General features: G+C 54.1%; 2 protein-coding genes across 2 annotated transcripts in view; both read left to right on the top strand.

The window, feature by feature from the left end:
• The window catches only part of TRIP4 (thyroid hormone receptor interactor 4), a 30,021-nt gene extending 29,052 nt beyond the window's left edge, over positions 1 to 969 (top strand). Inside the window, exon 13 of the mRNA XM_058033146.1 lies at positions 728 to 969. Within this exon, the coding sequence (XP_057889129.1) occupies positions 728 to 795 (68 nt within the window). The 3' untranslated portion in view covers positions 796 to 969. The remainder of the gene's footprint in view (positions 1 to 727) is intronic.
• Positions 970 to 3,780: 2,811 nt separating this feature from the next.
• ZNF609 (zinc finger protein 609) overlaps positions 3,781 to 13,153 on the top strand; it is a 61,816-nt gene continuing 52,443 nt past the window's right edge. Inside the window, exon 1 of the mRNA XM_058033143.1 lies at positions 3,781 to 3,867. The gene's annotated coding sequence lies outside the window, so the exon portion shown is untranslated. The remainder of the gene's footprint in view (positions 3,868 to 13,153) is intronic.

The following is a 13,153-nucleotide window of genomic DNA, read 5'->3' as shown; positions in this document are numbered from 1 at the left end:
CACTCCTATGCGGAAGCACATCACAATGCCTGGCTGCTGGCTTTTTCAGCAGGAGTTACCCAAAATCTCATGTTCTGGTGTCCTGCTCCTCTCCCAGGTGGGAAAGCAGAGCTGGCAGTGAAGCCCCCAAGGGCTGTGAAGGACAAGGAGAAGGCAGTGTTTGCTCCAGGTCCCATTGGAGCTGCTGGCTGAGGTTTTCCCTGGTGGCAAAGGCAGCAGGTGGCCTTGGAGACCACCAACCTGGCACGTAGCAACGTGGAGCAGGTGTCCCCATCACACTGGGTGTGATTGCACCACCATCCCAAGCTGAGGGTTTGCTGTCCCACTCCTGCCTTTTGCCGCGCCGTGCAGCAACACATCCCCGCCACATTTCTGGATGGTTCCCATCTCCTCCAAGCACCCTGTGGGCAGGCACAGGGGTTGGTTTCCCCCCTGGTAGTGTCAGGCGAGTGCTGGATGTGAATTCACTCCTCTCCTGGCTGAATTTCCCCCCCTTGGCCACGTTGGGCACGCTGCCCCTGGCTGGCGGGTGTCGCGCCTGCAGAGGGAGGCCAGGGCGGCTGGAAACGCCTGGCTCCTCAAGCACGATAATTGGATGTGACAGGAACACACTAACTAGGAGACCTCGCTGCCTCCAGCTCATTTGCATTGCAAATAGCATTTAAAAATAAAGAGTGATGAGGGTTTGTTGTGTTCTTCTTTTTTTTCTTTAATCCCCTCTTTACAGGGAAGCTGGATGCAAAGATCCACCAGGGAGCAAAGAAGGGGTTAATGAAGCAGAAAGCCGTGGGGTGAGCGCCGGGGGAGCAGCACTGGTTCCCATGAAGCACCCAACTGCCTCTGAAGGGAGCCAGGATGGTCTTCAGCTCTGGAAGGCAGGTGCAAGATGGATCCCTGATCCCAGATTGTGTTTAGGTATTGCTTTCTCTCTTGTATTCCAAAATATTAAAAGACTTGTTTTCACCAAGACCTGGCCCAGCAGCCCTGTGCTTCCAGGGAGGTCCCACGCTGCAGACAAGGGTGGGTGGGAGGATGCAGTTCAGCAATCACTGGCACCCACAGGAGCAGCATGGGGCATGGGGAGCTCTCTGGCAGCAGGCAGCCCAGCTCCAGCCTGGCTTTGGCAGGATCTCCCTCTCCAAAAAATGCCTTGAGGTATTTTGTGCTCTGTGGGGTCAAACACATGGAGGAGAAGGGTGAGGGGATGAGGGGGATGGCTCCCAACAGCCAGAGAGCCAAGTGGGGATGGGAGGTCTGGGGTTAGAGGTGGGCTCTGTGCCTGCCCACAGGTGCTCTTCCAGCCCTTGGGAATCACTGCTGAGTGCCCAACCTTACATCCTTGTGCTGGTTGGTACCAAAGCAGCAGCCTGGCCCCAGCAGCTGTGTGTAGAACACCTTTGGAATAAGCTGAATTTTGCCTTTTTCTCCCTCACGCTGTGCCTCTCCCCACATTACCACGCTCATCATGCACTGGTGTGTGCTGGGCTGTGATCCCTTCGTGCTGGGCTGCTCCAGGCTCTGCCTTGCCATGCTCTAAGAGCTCCTCCTCATTACCCTGAGCCCACCCAGCTCTGGTGGGGATGGAGTGATCCCCCCAGCACTCCCAGCGTCCCTTTTCCTCCTCTTTCCCAGGAATGTGGTGGGAGCTGCCAGCTCAACTGCTGGGCACAGGCCCTGGGTGTGGGTTATCCCAGCCCTCTGCCCCATGGGCGAGGAGGAGGAGGAGGGTGCCGAGCCTTCATGCTGCAGCACTGCCATTTGCCCTGAGAGTTGTCTTCTGGCTCCATTTGCTGCCTGTGGGATCTCTGAGGTGCTGGAAATGATGGGGCTGGATCCAAGGCCCACCCACGTTATCCCTCAGTGGGAAAACCCTTGTGGGTGTTTCAGCTCTGAGCTGCCCACGACTGGCACAGAGGTTATGGTGTGGGAGCTGTTGTTCAGTGTGCCTCTACCAGCTCTGTGATCCCACAAAATCCCACCTGCATCACACCTAGTTCCTCTTAAAATCCCCATCCCAAGGTACTGCTTCTCCAGATGGGTCACCCATCCCATGCCTGAGCCAGGCTTTGATATGAATCCATGATTTGGCTCCATATTAAACCAGATCCATCTGTGGCTTCTGCCTTGTCACCTCCCTGTCCTTTGTCACTCACAGCTCACCTGGTGCCTGCAGGTTTCACCCCTAAGGGTTCCACATCCACCATGGTCTGTAGGATCCTGTGGGATCTCCAGCGCCTGCAGGCAGGCTGGATCACAGGCCCTGCTCATGCCAAAACATCACTGGAGCGATGCAGAGATCATTCCCAATGGAACTGCCTTGCCTGGCAGGGGTTTTGTTTTCCTTCTGTGTTAGTGGCATCACAATTTTACCAGGAAAGATGCACTGGCCCATCCCTGGTTCATCCTGTGTTCCTGACTGACGCTGGTTTTTCCACCTTGGAAGCACCATTCCTGGTCTGAAATTTGCTGAGCATCAACACCAAATGCCCATAAAACCTTTTACCCAATCCTTGAAAATACTCCAGTAAAAACTGACCTGGTTTTGTTAATACATAATATAATATAATTGGAGCCTGCTAGCATTGGCTCTGTGCTCTGTGAGGACAGTTTCTCCTCATCAAGATAAGGAAGGATTTCTCCTCTTTATTTTGGGCTGTCAGAATTCTCATCCCTCTTTTCCTGTTGATTTGAACATCCTCTGGCTCCCTCCCGCTTTCCCCAGCCCCAAAAGCTGGTGAGACACCCAGACCTCTGGGCTTCTTGGCACTCTTTGCCAGCGATTTGGGTCTTGTCTTGTCCTTGTTTGGGGCACAAAGCATCAGAAGAAATTGGCATCTCCTTTGATGGTCTCCTAAAACCACACTGGATGGTGGCACACTCAAGGAATGGTGGCACCTCTTTGGGCTGGCATACTTACAGCAGACCCTGGCTGTGTGGATGGAGCTGGTGCTGCCCTCTCCCTCTGCAGGACCTGCAGATTTGTGCACATTCCTGCTCCATGGCCAACCCTGACAGATGCCAGCTGGGATCCTGCATCCCACCTCCCATTGGCACAGCTCGCTGCACTGCTTCACCTTCCTGGTTTTGGGGTGTCACGGAGACAGCACTGGGGCATCCCCACTGAGCTGAACCGAAATTTCCTCACCAAACAGCGGGGCTGATGCTGAGGCTTTGGGAAAAGGAGCAGAGGTTTTGGGTTGTCTGGGGACTAGGGTTGAGATGAGATGGAATTTCCTCCCTGGTCCGCAGGGTTGGTGCTGAGGCTTTAGGTGGGAAGTGGAGAGTTTAGGGGACATGAGAACGGCTGGGGACCCAGGTGCTCTCTCCATCCAGAAGAGTTTGGAAAGGAAAAGTGGCAGCGTGGGGCATGATGGTGGATTTTGAGGTAGGTGTGGATGCCCGGGTGGTGATGATTCCCGCCCCCTCCCTTTCTGTGCTGGCTCAGGGAGCTAAAAGCATGGCCCTGGGGAACCGTGCCGGCCTGAGGTCTCACAAGACACCACCCAGAGCGTGAAACACCCCCGAAAGAATCACCCCGCCATTTCCGAGGAGGCGCTACGGCGGCTCCGGCTCCCAAGGCAGGGCCCGCTCCGCTCCGGGCTTTGTCTGTCTCCGGCTCCCGATGCTTCAGGCGGAGAGTCCGCTCCGTGTTTTCCCGCCGCCCGGGGACGCCGCTCCACGTTCCGCCCTCCGCGTTTTGCGCCGCGTCCGCCCCGCCCCGCCCGGCGGACCCGGCGCGGCCTGCGCGGCGCGGCCTCAGCGCGTGGCGGCCCCGGCCGGCCCGGCCCGGCCCCGGCCCCGGCCCGCAGCGCCGGCCCCGGCGCGACCCACATGGAGCGCACCTAGGGCGGATACCCCAGCGACCGGGTGAGTGCGCGCCCGGCCGGGCCCGCGCCACGCCGCCCGACCCCCCGCGGGCGGGGGGGGGTGTGCGGGGGGGTGGCGATTGGGGCTCCCCTCGGGCCTCGGGCACCCCCCCCCCCCGCCCCTTCTGCACGGGCTGGGCCCGGGCCGCCGCTCTGAGCCGTGACGGGGATGTGTGCCCTCCCCGCTTTTCCTTGTGACCCCCGGGAAGGCGGCTGTGCCCTCCCCCACCCCCCGCGCCCCCCCCGTGACCCTTACACGGACGGGGATCCGGGTACCCCTCCCCGGGACCACGGGGAACGGGAATTTCAGTGCCCCCCCCCAATCTCTGTGCCCCCTGGGAATGGGGCCGTGCGCCCCCCCCGGGCTCTGGGGCAGTCTGTGTGCCCCCCACCCCTGCGACCACTGGGGACGGGGATATGGGATATGTGCGTCCCCCTCGCTCATCTCTGCCGTGGGGATGGGGCTCCGCAGCCCCCCCGCGCCACGGGGACGAGGGTCTGTGTGTGTGCCCCTGCCCCCCTCCCCGGGGCCCGGGGGCGGTTGCGGGTCCCTCCCGCGGCCGTTGGGAAGGAGCCCCGCGGGTGTCGCGGCCGTTGGGGTCGGGTCCCCCCGGGCGGAGCGGGGCCCGCCTTTGCCGTCGCGAGGGTCGCGCTCGGGTCCCCACGGCTGGCAGCGGTGTCCCTCCCCTGCGTGGGGTCACCGCCATGCCAGGTTGTGTGGGGAGGGTCGGGGCTGCGGGCGGGGAGGATGGCGGTGTTGCTGGGCGGAGGCGGGGGTCACCCCTCCTGACCCCCGCGCAGGGAGGGTTTGGGGGGCACAGGGGCACAGGGACAGCGCGAGCACAGGTTCACTGGATCTCAGCTCTTTTGTGGTGCCGGTCAGGGGTCGGTTCTCCCCTCAAATCCCGGAAGATTGAATGTTCCCCAACGCGTTTAGCGAGTCCCTGTGAGTTTGGGGCGGGTCAGGCCCCGAGAGCGGAGCCCCTCCGGGCAGCACCCCCGGGGCCGGGCCCTGTGCCGCAGTACGAGCCGCTCTCATTCGAGTCCTTGGAGCCCCCCCGTCGGCCAGCGGGGCCCGTCTGGAGGTGACCCCGCCGGTGACAACGTGGCCGGGTGTCCCGCGAGGGCTGGGGCGGCCGGCGGGGCAAGCGCTCCTGCCGTGCGCTCTCCCGCCCGTTGTGTACACGGGGAAGGTCACAGGTTCAGCTCTGGTCTGCGAGACTTGGCTCCCCTCCATCTCCCAGCAGCCTTCCTTTTGCCTTTCCTTTCCTTTTTCCCCGCTTTCTGGGAAGGCCCTTTCCCTTGGAGGAGGCTTTGTACGCTCATTTTCCAAAGTGTGCACTGAGGAGCCCCATGGGCTCTTTCCCCCTCCTCCGGAATGTCCGAGGATGCCGGTGTTGGGGGTCTGCCTTTTGGGCTCCTTCGTGTGCAGGCAGTTCCTTGCCTGGACATCCTCAGGAAAACCTATTTCCACGCTTTGTGCGATGACTCCAGCATCAGATTATGCCGCACATTTCTAGGTCTTTGTTGGCAGTACGCGACCGCACATGCACGGCACTCAGAAAATCCAGGCAGCTGATTTTATTGATTAGCTCTTGACCAAAAATAATTTATGTTTTATTATTTTGAAGCTGTTTGAGTCACAAAACACAAATCCTTGCCTTTTTACACCCTTGTTCATCCAGTGAGGTTTTCCCCTCTCCTGTGAGGAGGAGAAGGGAGATGTGTGCAGCGCAGGGAGCGTGGTGTCTCTGTGGTGGAAAAGGACAAGGATTTAATGTTTCACCTGGACTGGCCTGGCATGGAGGGCAAGGGCTGCCTCTGATCAGAGCCACTGGAGGAAATTAATTATCAAGCAAGTTGGAATGGCCTGTAATTGAGTATGGCCAGAGCACGGGGAGCGGGTTTTATTCCTTTCTCCAAGCCAGGCACTTCACTTGGTCTGTGTTTGGTGAGTCACCATTAGGCTCAGTAGCCTCAGGGGCCAGTGTGTGTGTGTGCATGGATGTGTCTCTTAACATCCTTGTTATCTCTCTGTGTGCTGAAAGTGGTGTGATTTTTTGAAGGGGATCCATCTGTCTGTCTGGAGCCCTGTGCTGGGTGGTAGCCCCAGATTATCCTTCCCTTGCCTCAGTTGCAAAGTCCCCTCACACTTCCTTGCACCCGGCTCGTCTTATGTCGGTGGTGATGACATTGCTGCTTCTGCCTCAAAAGCTTTTTCCCTGTAAATTGAGCTGAAAAGGTGCATTTCTGGGAAGAAAGGGCTCACAAAGGTGGTTGAGGTTCTCTCACATGGTGTTGGATTTACCCAACAGCTTGTGTGTGTCTCTTTATTTTGAATTAACAAGAGGAGCAGACCAAAGTTCACTCCGTCTGGTTTATTCTCTTGGAGAACAGGGTTGCCTTGAATCAAAAATTGCCTCCAGGTTATATTTACAGTGTATCTTTAGTTGTGATTGCATAAATTAAAGAAAACCGGGAGCTGCCTGGTCTTTCGAGCATGTCCATGTGGGCATCATTCCCCGGACAAAGTCAACGTCTGTGTTGTGTCTAGGCCGGGACAGGTGGGACACTCACATCTGGGATCCCACTTCTGGGTTGAGGACCAAAGTCACATATTGTGCCTGATTTAATTGGCATTTCCAGGGTGTAGGGATCTTTCTGTGCATGTTGTGGTGGGGAGAGCGTTGAGCTGGACCTAGTGGGGCTGCCCCTCGGCCCTGTCCCACCACGCCCCGGCAGCACAGCTCTGAGTGGGATTAGGGCCTGTGGGCGCTGATGCAATCCTAGTCCCAGATGTAATGCAGTAAGCCTCTTTGTCCCCTTTATCCAGAGCATTATGTAAATAAGATGGTATTTGTGGTGCCAGGTATGTTGTTCCGGGGCTGTGTGAGTGACATGGTGCGTGCGCAGCGATGCCCTTTGAGCGTTGGCTTGGCTGCCGGTGTTGCTGGCCAGAGACAGGGACCTGCTGGGGACAGGACCTCTGGGGGCTGTGTCACATGCAGGTGAGGCTCCAGGTGACCTTGCCAGGAGCTGGGGACAGTTTCAGCGTGCTCAGTTGCTTGTAGTGATGGAGGCAACGAGTGGATCAGTGCTGGAGTCACTGGGGCCCACTGAGGTCATGGACAAGTCCATGGTTGTCATAGCAGGCTTCCTGCAGGTTATGGACTGCTGGTTCCCCAACCTTGGGGATGGGAGAGTCGTGTGTCTGTTCCCAAAACTGTGTTTTGTTCCACCTGATGTTGGTTTGTGGAGATATTTTTTGGGAAGCACCAAAGTCTCTGAAGCGCCTGGAGATGGGCCAGGATGTTTTGTGACTCCTCTTCTGATGCTTCATGGGCTCTCTGGGCATGGGGAGAGCTTGTAATTTTCTCTTGGGTCTTGCCTGCTTGCTAGGGAAGATCTAATTTGGGTGTTTGTGGCAGAGGGTGGAGGGATGAGGGTGCATTGCATGGGGGTTTGGAGTTGGGGTGTGGTGTGCTGAGGAGCCCATGTGGGTCTGGAGGACCTTTTCTAAGATCTGGGTGAGTAGATGAGCTGGCTTAGAGCATGTAACTGTCCTGGGAGCTCGTTGTGGCTCCTGAACCAGAGCTTTGGCCACCCTGGCAGCAACCAGTCTGCTTTATGTCCCCATGCTGGGTTGACTTGGATGAGGAAGGGTGTTGCTTTATGTTGGGAAAGGGCAGGAAAAGGGATCCCACTGGGATATGGCTTATTTTGCCATGCAGACACGTTTTCCTGCTACTGAGGGTCAGTGCCTTGAGGTATGACATTGTGTCAGAGGAAGGAGTGAGGTTGAGCTTGAACAATCTGAGTAAGAAAATAGGGAATGGCTGCCTGACCAGGAAACTTGCTCTGGGGTTCCAGTTGCTCTTGTGATTGATTTTTTTTCTTTAAAGGAAGCCAATTCCCATCTGCATTTGGGTGAAAAATCAGTTTTTGTGATGAGTCCAAGAGGTTGTTTTGTTTTTGCTGCAGCTGAGTGTCCTTCACATGCACAAAACCCACTGACGTAGCTGCTGAGCGTCAGCTCAGATGTGGTGTGAGGAGTATGAAAGGATGCAAGTGCAGTTTTTTGTGGATGAATGAGGATAGTTTCAGGACAACCTTGATATTTTGTATTGAAACATTAAATGCCCAACTTCTACAATTGCCATGTTCATGGTGTAAGAAAAGGAGAGATGATGTTGTTGCTTTATGTTTCTCTTTCCTCAAGCACAGAAAGGTTTTGTGGCATTGGATTTTTTCCTCTAAACTGTTCTTGGGCCACTCTCATTCTTCTGACGAGACCTCCACAGTGCACCATCGTGTGTGATGGGGCTATGCTGATTTAATGATAAAAAATTGATTTTAATGAATTTGCTGAGCCCATTTGTGCTTTGGATTGGCAGAGCATTGTTGGTTCAACTGGGTCCAAAGATTTGACTTGGAGTTTTCCTGGTGCTTCTCCAAGTGGATGAAGGGTGGATCAGGAGCAGTGTGCTGTGTGACTTTAAAGGAGTGGAAAGGAGGTGTGTAATGACTTCACTGACACTAAACACTATGAATCCAATAGGAGATTATCTCTGGGACAATTACATCTCCTTTCCCAAAGGTTTAGTAGCCTTGTTGAAATTTCTTCTGGTCCTGAGGATTTCTTGTGTATCTTTGAGGGGGTTTCACATCTCATCTGCACGTCCCCTCTGCATCCATTGCCACAAGTAATTCCAAGTGCACTAGTACTCCCCAAATAAGCCCAGCCTGCTTTGATGCATGGTTTTCATTGGGTTTTATTGTATTCCTGTGTGCTGGCTAATTCACAAAATTCAGCAATTTGCAATGGGTCATTAGCACGAATTAGCAACTTTCTGATGGATATCAGAGCTCTGCAAATGTGCCGTATTAATCTGGGAGATACACCTATTTATTATCCCTCCCAGGGAAAAAAAAAAAAAAAAAAGATTTCTCTGGCATGGCACTTGCTCTGCTTGCATTTGTCCCTGTCTGCATCTGCCTTCCCTCCTCCTTTACTTCACAGTCTGGTTGTTTTTTTCCCAAAGTGTTCCCAGGCTGATGATGTGACAGGAAGAGGGATTACAGCCGCACGCACTGGCCTTGCTACAAAGGGAGCCTCAGCTTTGGGAGCCAAGGTGCCCTAATTGGTTATCGAATGAAGGGAATTAAAGGCATTAATAGGTGAAGTGGCAGCTCCTTCGGTTTTGGAGCAGTGGAGAGATGTTCATCGTCTTCTGAAGGCTGGAAAACAGCCAAGACTGGCTGCGTGCTCTGCTCCTAAAAGGAAGGATAAAGAAAATAAAACCCAGGAGCTCTCCCTTCTCTGGGAGCAAGCAAAGCAGTGGCTGTCTGTCCTCTCTGAGCAATGCTGTGCCCTTCTCCTGTTGAGACACTGGGACACTGCTCAGCTGGGATCACTTCATGCTCTTCCTTTGGATGGAGAAGGTGGAAAGGAGATGTTGACTTTGGTGCAGCCAATGGTTTGCTGTTTCTGCGGTGCCTCTGTGGAGGGTGATCCTTGTTGGATACCTGCATCTCTGTGACCATGAGAACCCAGTTTGGGAGTGGGCCAGCCATGGGCCTGGGGGACAGCAGGGTGACCAGGAGCAAGGTGAGGAGCCACGCTGCCTCCATTGTCCTGTAAGGAAAGGGAGCAAATGGCTGATTGAGTAGTGCCCACCCTGCTCCCACAACACCCTGAGCTCGGGATGCTGCCAGCACCTGGGTGTCCTCGTGCATCCCTGCTGACAGCGTTGAGTGAGCAGGGGAAAAGGGCAAGCTCCCTTTTCTGGCACTTATTCCAGTGGTTATTTATGCCCTTGGTTGTCTTCAGTCTCTGCCAGGTCTTCTTTCCTCCCATCTCCGTGACTGATGCTTCGAGGATCTTCCCTGGTCACATCCGTCTTGCTGCTTCCTCTCACTGCTGGCAATCTTCCAGCCTGCATGGAGTGCTGAAGTTTGGGAAGCTCTTGGGTTATTTTTATGTGCCCTCTACCCCCTTCTAGGCTGTGCAAAAGGGCAGGCCACCAGTTCAGATACCTTTAAGCCTCTCATAAATCAGTTCACTTGTGTGTTGGGGTTAGCAAGGATGTAACTGCCCTGGTTTTAAACCCACACGGCTCTCCCACTTTCCCAGTGAAAACCAGCTCTGTTCAAGGGGCAGTCATTCCCCAGGTTTATCACTATGGGAAGCATTGCTGTGCCAAGCAGATTGGCTCAGATGTCTCATTTTGAGTGTTTAATGTTATTTTTGGCACCAGCCAGCAGCGACACGGCTGGCTGGGCTCAACAGGAATGGCCTTTGTGGTGGTAGAGGAGCACCAGGGCCGTGTCTGGTGCTGCAGGAATGCACTGGCTGGTCTGGGGTACACTCCCCCAAAGGGTTTCTGTGCTGATCCTGGCTGCTTATTGCTCATGGTGTTGCTTTGCTTTTGCTGCTGTGTCAGCCTTCAACAGCCAAACCCTGTGGCAGCGCTGCTCTGCTCCTCTGGCACTGCCAGTGCCTGCCGGGCACCTGCTGAGTGCCAGTGATGCCATGCCACCCACAGGGTGGCACATGAAGATCGTGGGGCAAGCAGGGGATGCAGATTTTGGGAGAAGATGGGGCTGTGTTTCTGATTCTTGTTAAAACAACGTGTGCAGGTGTCTGGGCATGGCAGTTACACAGGGGTGTCTTCCAGCATGCAGACACAGCAGTGAAGGCTGTCCAGCCCAATCCTTGTTGGGCAGCCCTGAGCCAGGGCAGATCTGAGAGCTGAGCTTGCAGGAAGGAAGCTGCTCTGTCCTTTTACCTCCTGAATACTTTTTCTCCCATACTTGTGGATTTTTCAGTTCCTCTTTCTCTCTACAGCAGAAAGTTTAGACACTGGGCACCAGTTTGTTTTTGTGGATTTGGGATCTCTTTGAAAAATCTTGGCCACATTCAGCGGCCTGAGATTTTAGAGTCTGCAAGGCCATGCTTGCTGGAAGATGTCTGTCCTGGCATTTTTGGATGAACATGCTGTGATCCAGAGCCTGAGCCTTGCTGCTCCCTGCTCATCTCCATGGCAAAGGCTTGGGAAGGGGACGTGGCTCACTCAGGAGGGGTCCTGCTGTCAGAGCTGTAACAAAGCACTGGCATGACTCTTGCCTGCTCGTGCTGTGCTTGATGCTCCCGCAGTCCATGCCCCTGTGTTATCCTAGCACCATGGCCTTTCCTGCAAACCTGGCTCCCGCCTGGCTGGAGGTCACTCAGCTCTTTGCAGGGGGGCTGTGTATGCAGGAACATTGCTGGACTTGAGGCACCCACAGAGAGGAGCCATATGGAGAAGTCAAGGGGCAACAAATAAAAATTGCACTGGGAGAGGTTTCATCTCAACATAAGAAAGAAATTTTTTATAGGCACTCCTGGGAGCAATCCCCTCCAGGACACAGTAAGGGTCTGTGCTGGTGGAGATTTTCAAGATGTGACTGGACAGGGTTGTAGGTAATCTCACCTGATCTCCCTTTTTCTCAAAAGGTTGGAGCAGGTGACCCTTCAAGGTCCCTTCCAACATGTTCTGCTCTATGGTTCTGTGACCTGAGTCATGTAGACACATACATTCACATTCAAGCTTGTGTGTAGCAATGGCCCTTGCTCAGCTTCCCAGAGAAGTGATTCCAGCAGTGCAGATGTTCTGAGGAGGTGCTGTTTGCCAGCCATCCTTCACAGCAACAGAATGGAGGGTTTGGTGTAGGTATCAATGTGCCTCCTGCTTGACCTGAGAACCATGTGCTGAGGACCATGGGATGGTTCTCTTGCTGATAATTTTCTTGAAATATGAAACTCTTGGACTTCCTTGTGAGTTGGTGGAAGAAATGTGAGCTGTGTTTTATTCAGAAGTACATACAGAAGTGATACCTTGAAAAAAATGCACAAGTTGGGAGACATCAAAATCAAATAATTGTAAATCTGAACTTTGGAGTCTCTTGACATGAATAGACAAAAAATTTGGACTTTGGTGATGACACTTGCAGAACTGATGGGAGGATTAAAGAGGTACTTGTTCAGTTTTCCCCATTTCAATGATATAAAGGAAAAGCTGAAACTCTTGGTCCTCTTTGTGTTCCCCCTTTCTGTGTGCCTCATGTATCAGGGCTGTGTATAGCCTGTTGGAAGCTGAGGGAAGTGAGGGGTTCTCAAGAGGATGTCTTTGCTAGTCAGACATGTTCTATAACCCTGGGTTTTTCCACCTTACCTTGAGTTGATCCTCATTGAGATTACACAAGTGTCAATAAGAGGCAAATGCCAGGTTTTAGCTATTCTGGTATTTTCTTCAGACAGCCTAGCACTGTGTGTCTATCTTTTGTATTGACAGCTTTGTTGGACGTTGACATGCGCTGCAATTGTGTGGAGTTTTGCTGGAAAAGTCATGTTTTAAGGTTTTGAGTGAATGAGAGTGGGTGTGAGGTTGAATTTTGATCCCAGGAGCATCTTTTGCCTGATGATGAATGTGAAGCTGAGGCCCGAGTGTCTATTTGGGAGCAGGTGGGTGTTGTGGCTGATGAGTCTCTGGAGTTTTGTTTCAGGTGGGGTGATTGCCTGGCTGCCCTGCACCAAAGTGCTCTCTGCTCATCTCTCCACTTTCCTCCATCTCCAGCCTCTTCCAGTGACCTTGTATGTCCTGCTTTTGTCATGCCTGTGCTGAGGTATTTCAAGCTTTTCTCAAGAACGCCAACAAATGACTCATCTCTCGAGTGCTGCCCTGTCTCAGGTTCATCTCCAGTGTCAAGGCTCAGCCTTTGGAAACTTGGGAGTCCTGGCCTAAGTTTGTGGGTGTCTCTCTCAGCCCTCTGGCTGCAGTGCATGCTGGAAGATGTAGTCTTGGTGGGGTGCACCTCCATATTAAAAAAAAGAAGGGTGGCTCCATTTTATTCAAATTGGGTTCAGCCTTCTCCCTGCTGGCAGCTTGCTGACACTGTCCCGCTCAGCCCTGAGAGCCACCGAAGTTCTGCGGGCGCCCTGTGTGAGTGCAGAGGCGGGAGCACAACTCCTCCATTCAAAATCTTGCTTAATTCCACATTGAGCAGCCTGTTTTGAAGCTCTGCGCCTTGGCGTGTTTTGCAACAGCTCGGACTCCCGCAGGGCGCAGGCGGTGGAGGGATCCTGCCCCCGTTGGGTGGCAGTTCTGGAGGGTGTCATGGCAAATCTCCTTTGTCTGCTACAGCCTGACTGATGTCTGGGGGAGAGTGAACCCTCCTCCCCTGCGTGATTTCTTGAGCTGAAAGCAGCAAGTGAGTGAGGAAGCTCCTTTGTGCAGATTTCTCCGTCT

Source organism: Melospiza georgiana, chromosome 13 (assembly GCF_028018845.1).
Source record: "Melospiza georgiana isolate bMelGeo1 chromosome 13, bMelGeo1.pri, whole genome shotgun sequence".
In the NCBI taxonomy this organism is placed as follows: domain Eukaryota; kingdom Metazoa; phylum Chordata; class Aves; order Passeriformes; family Passerellidae; genus Melospiza; species Melospiza georgiana.
This window is presented reverse-complemented; position numbering and strand designations above follow the sequence as displayed.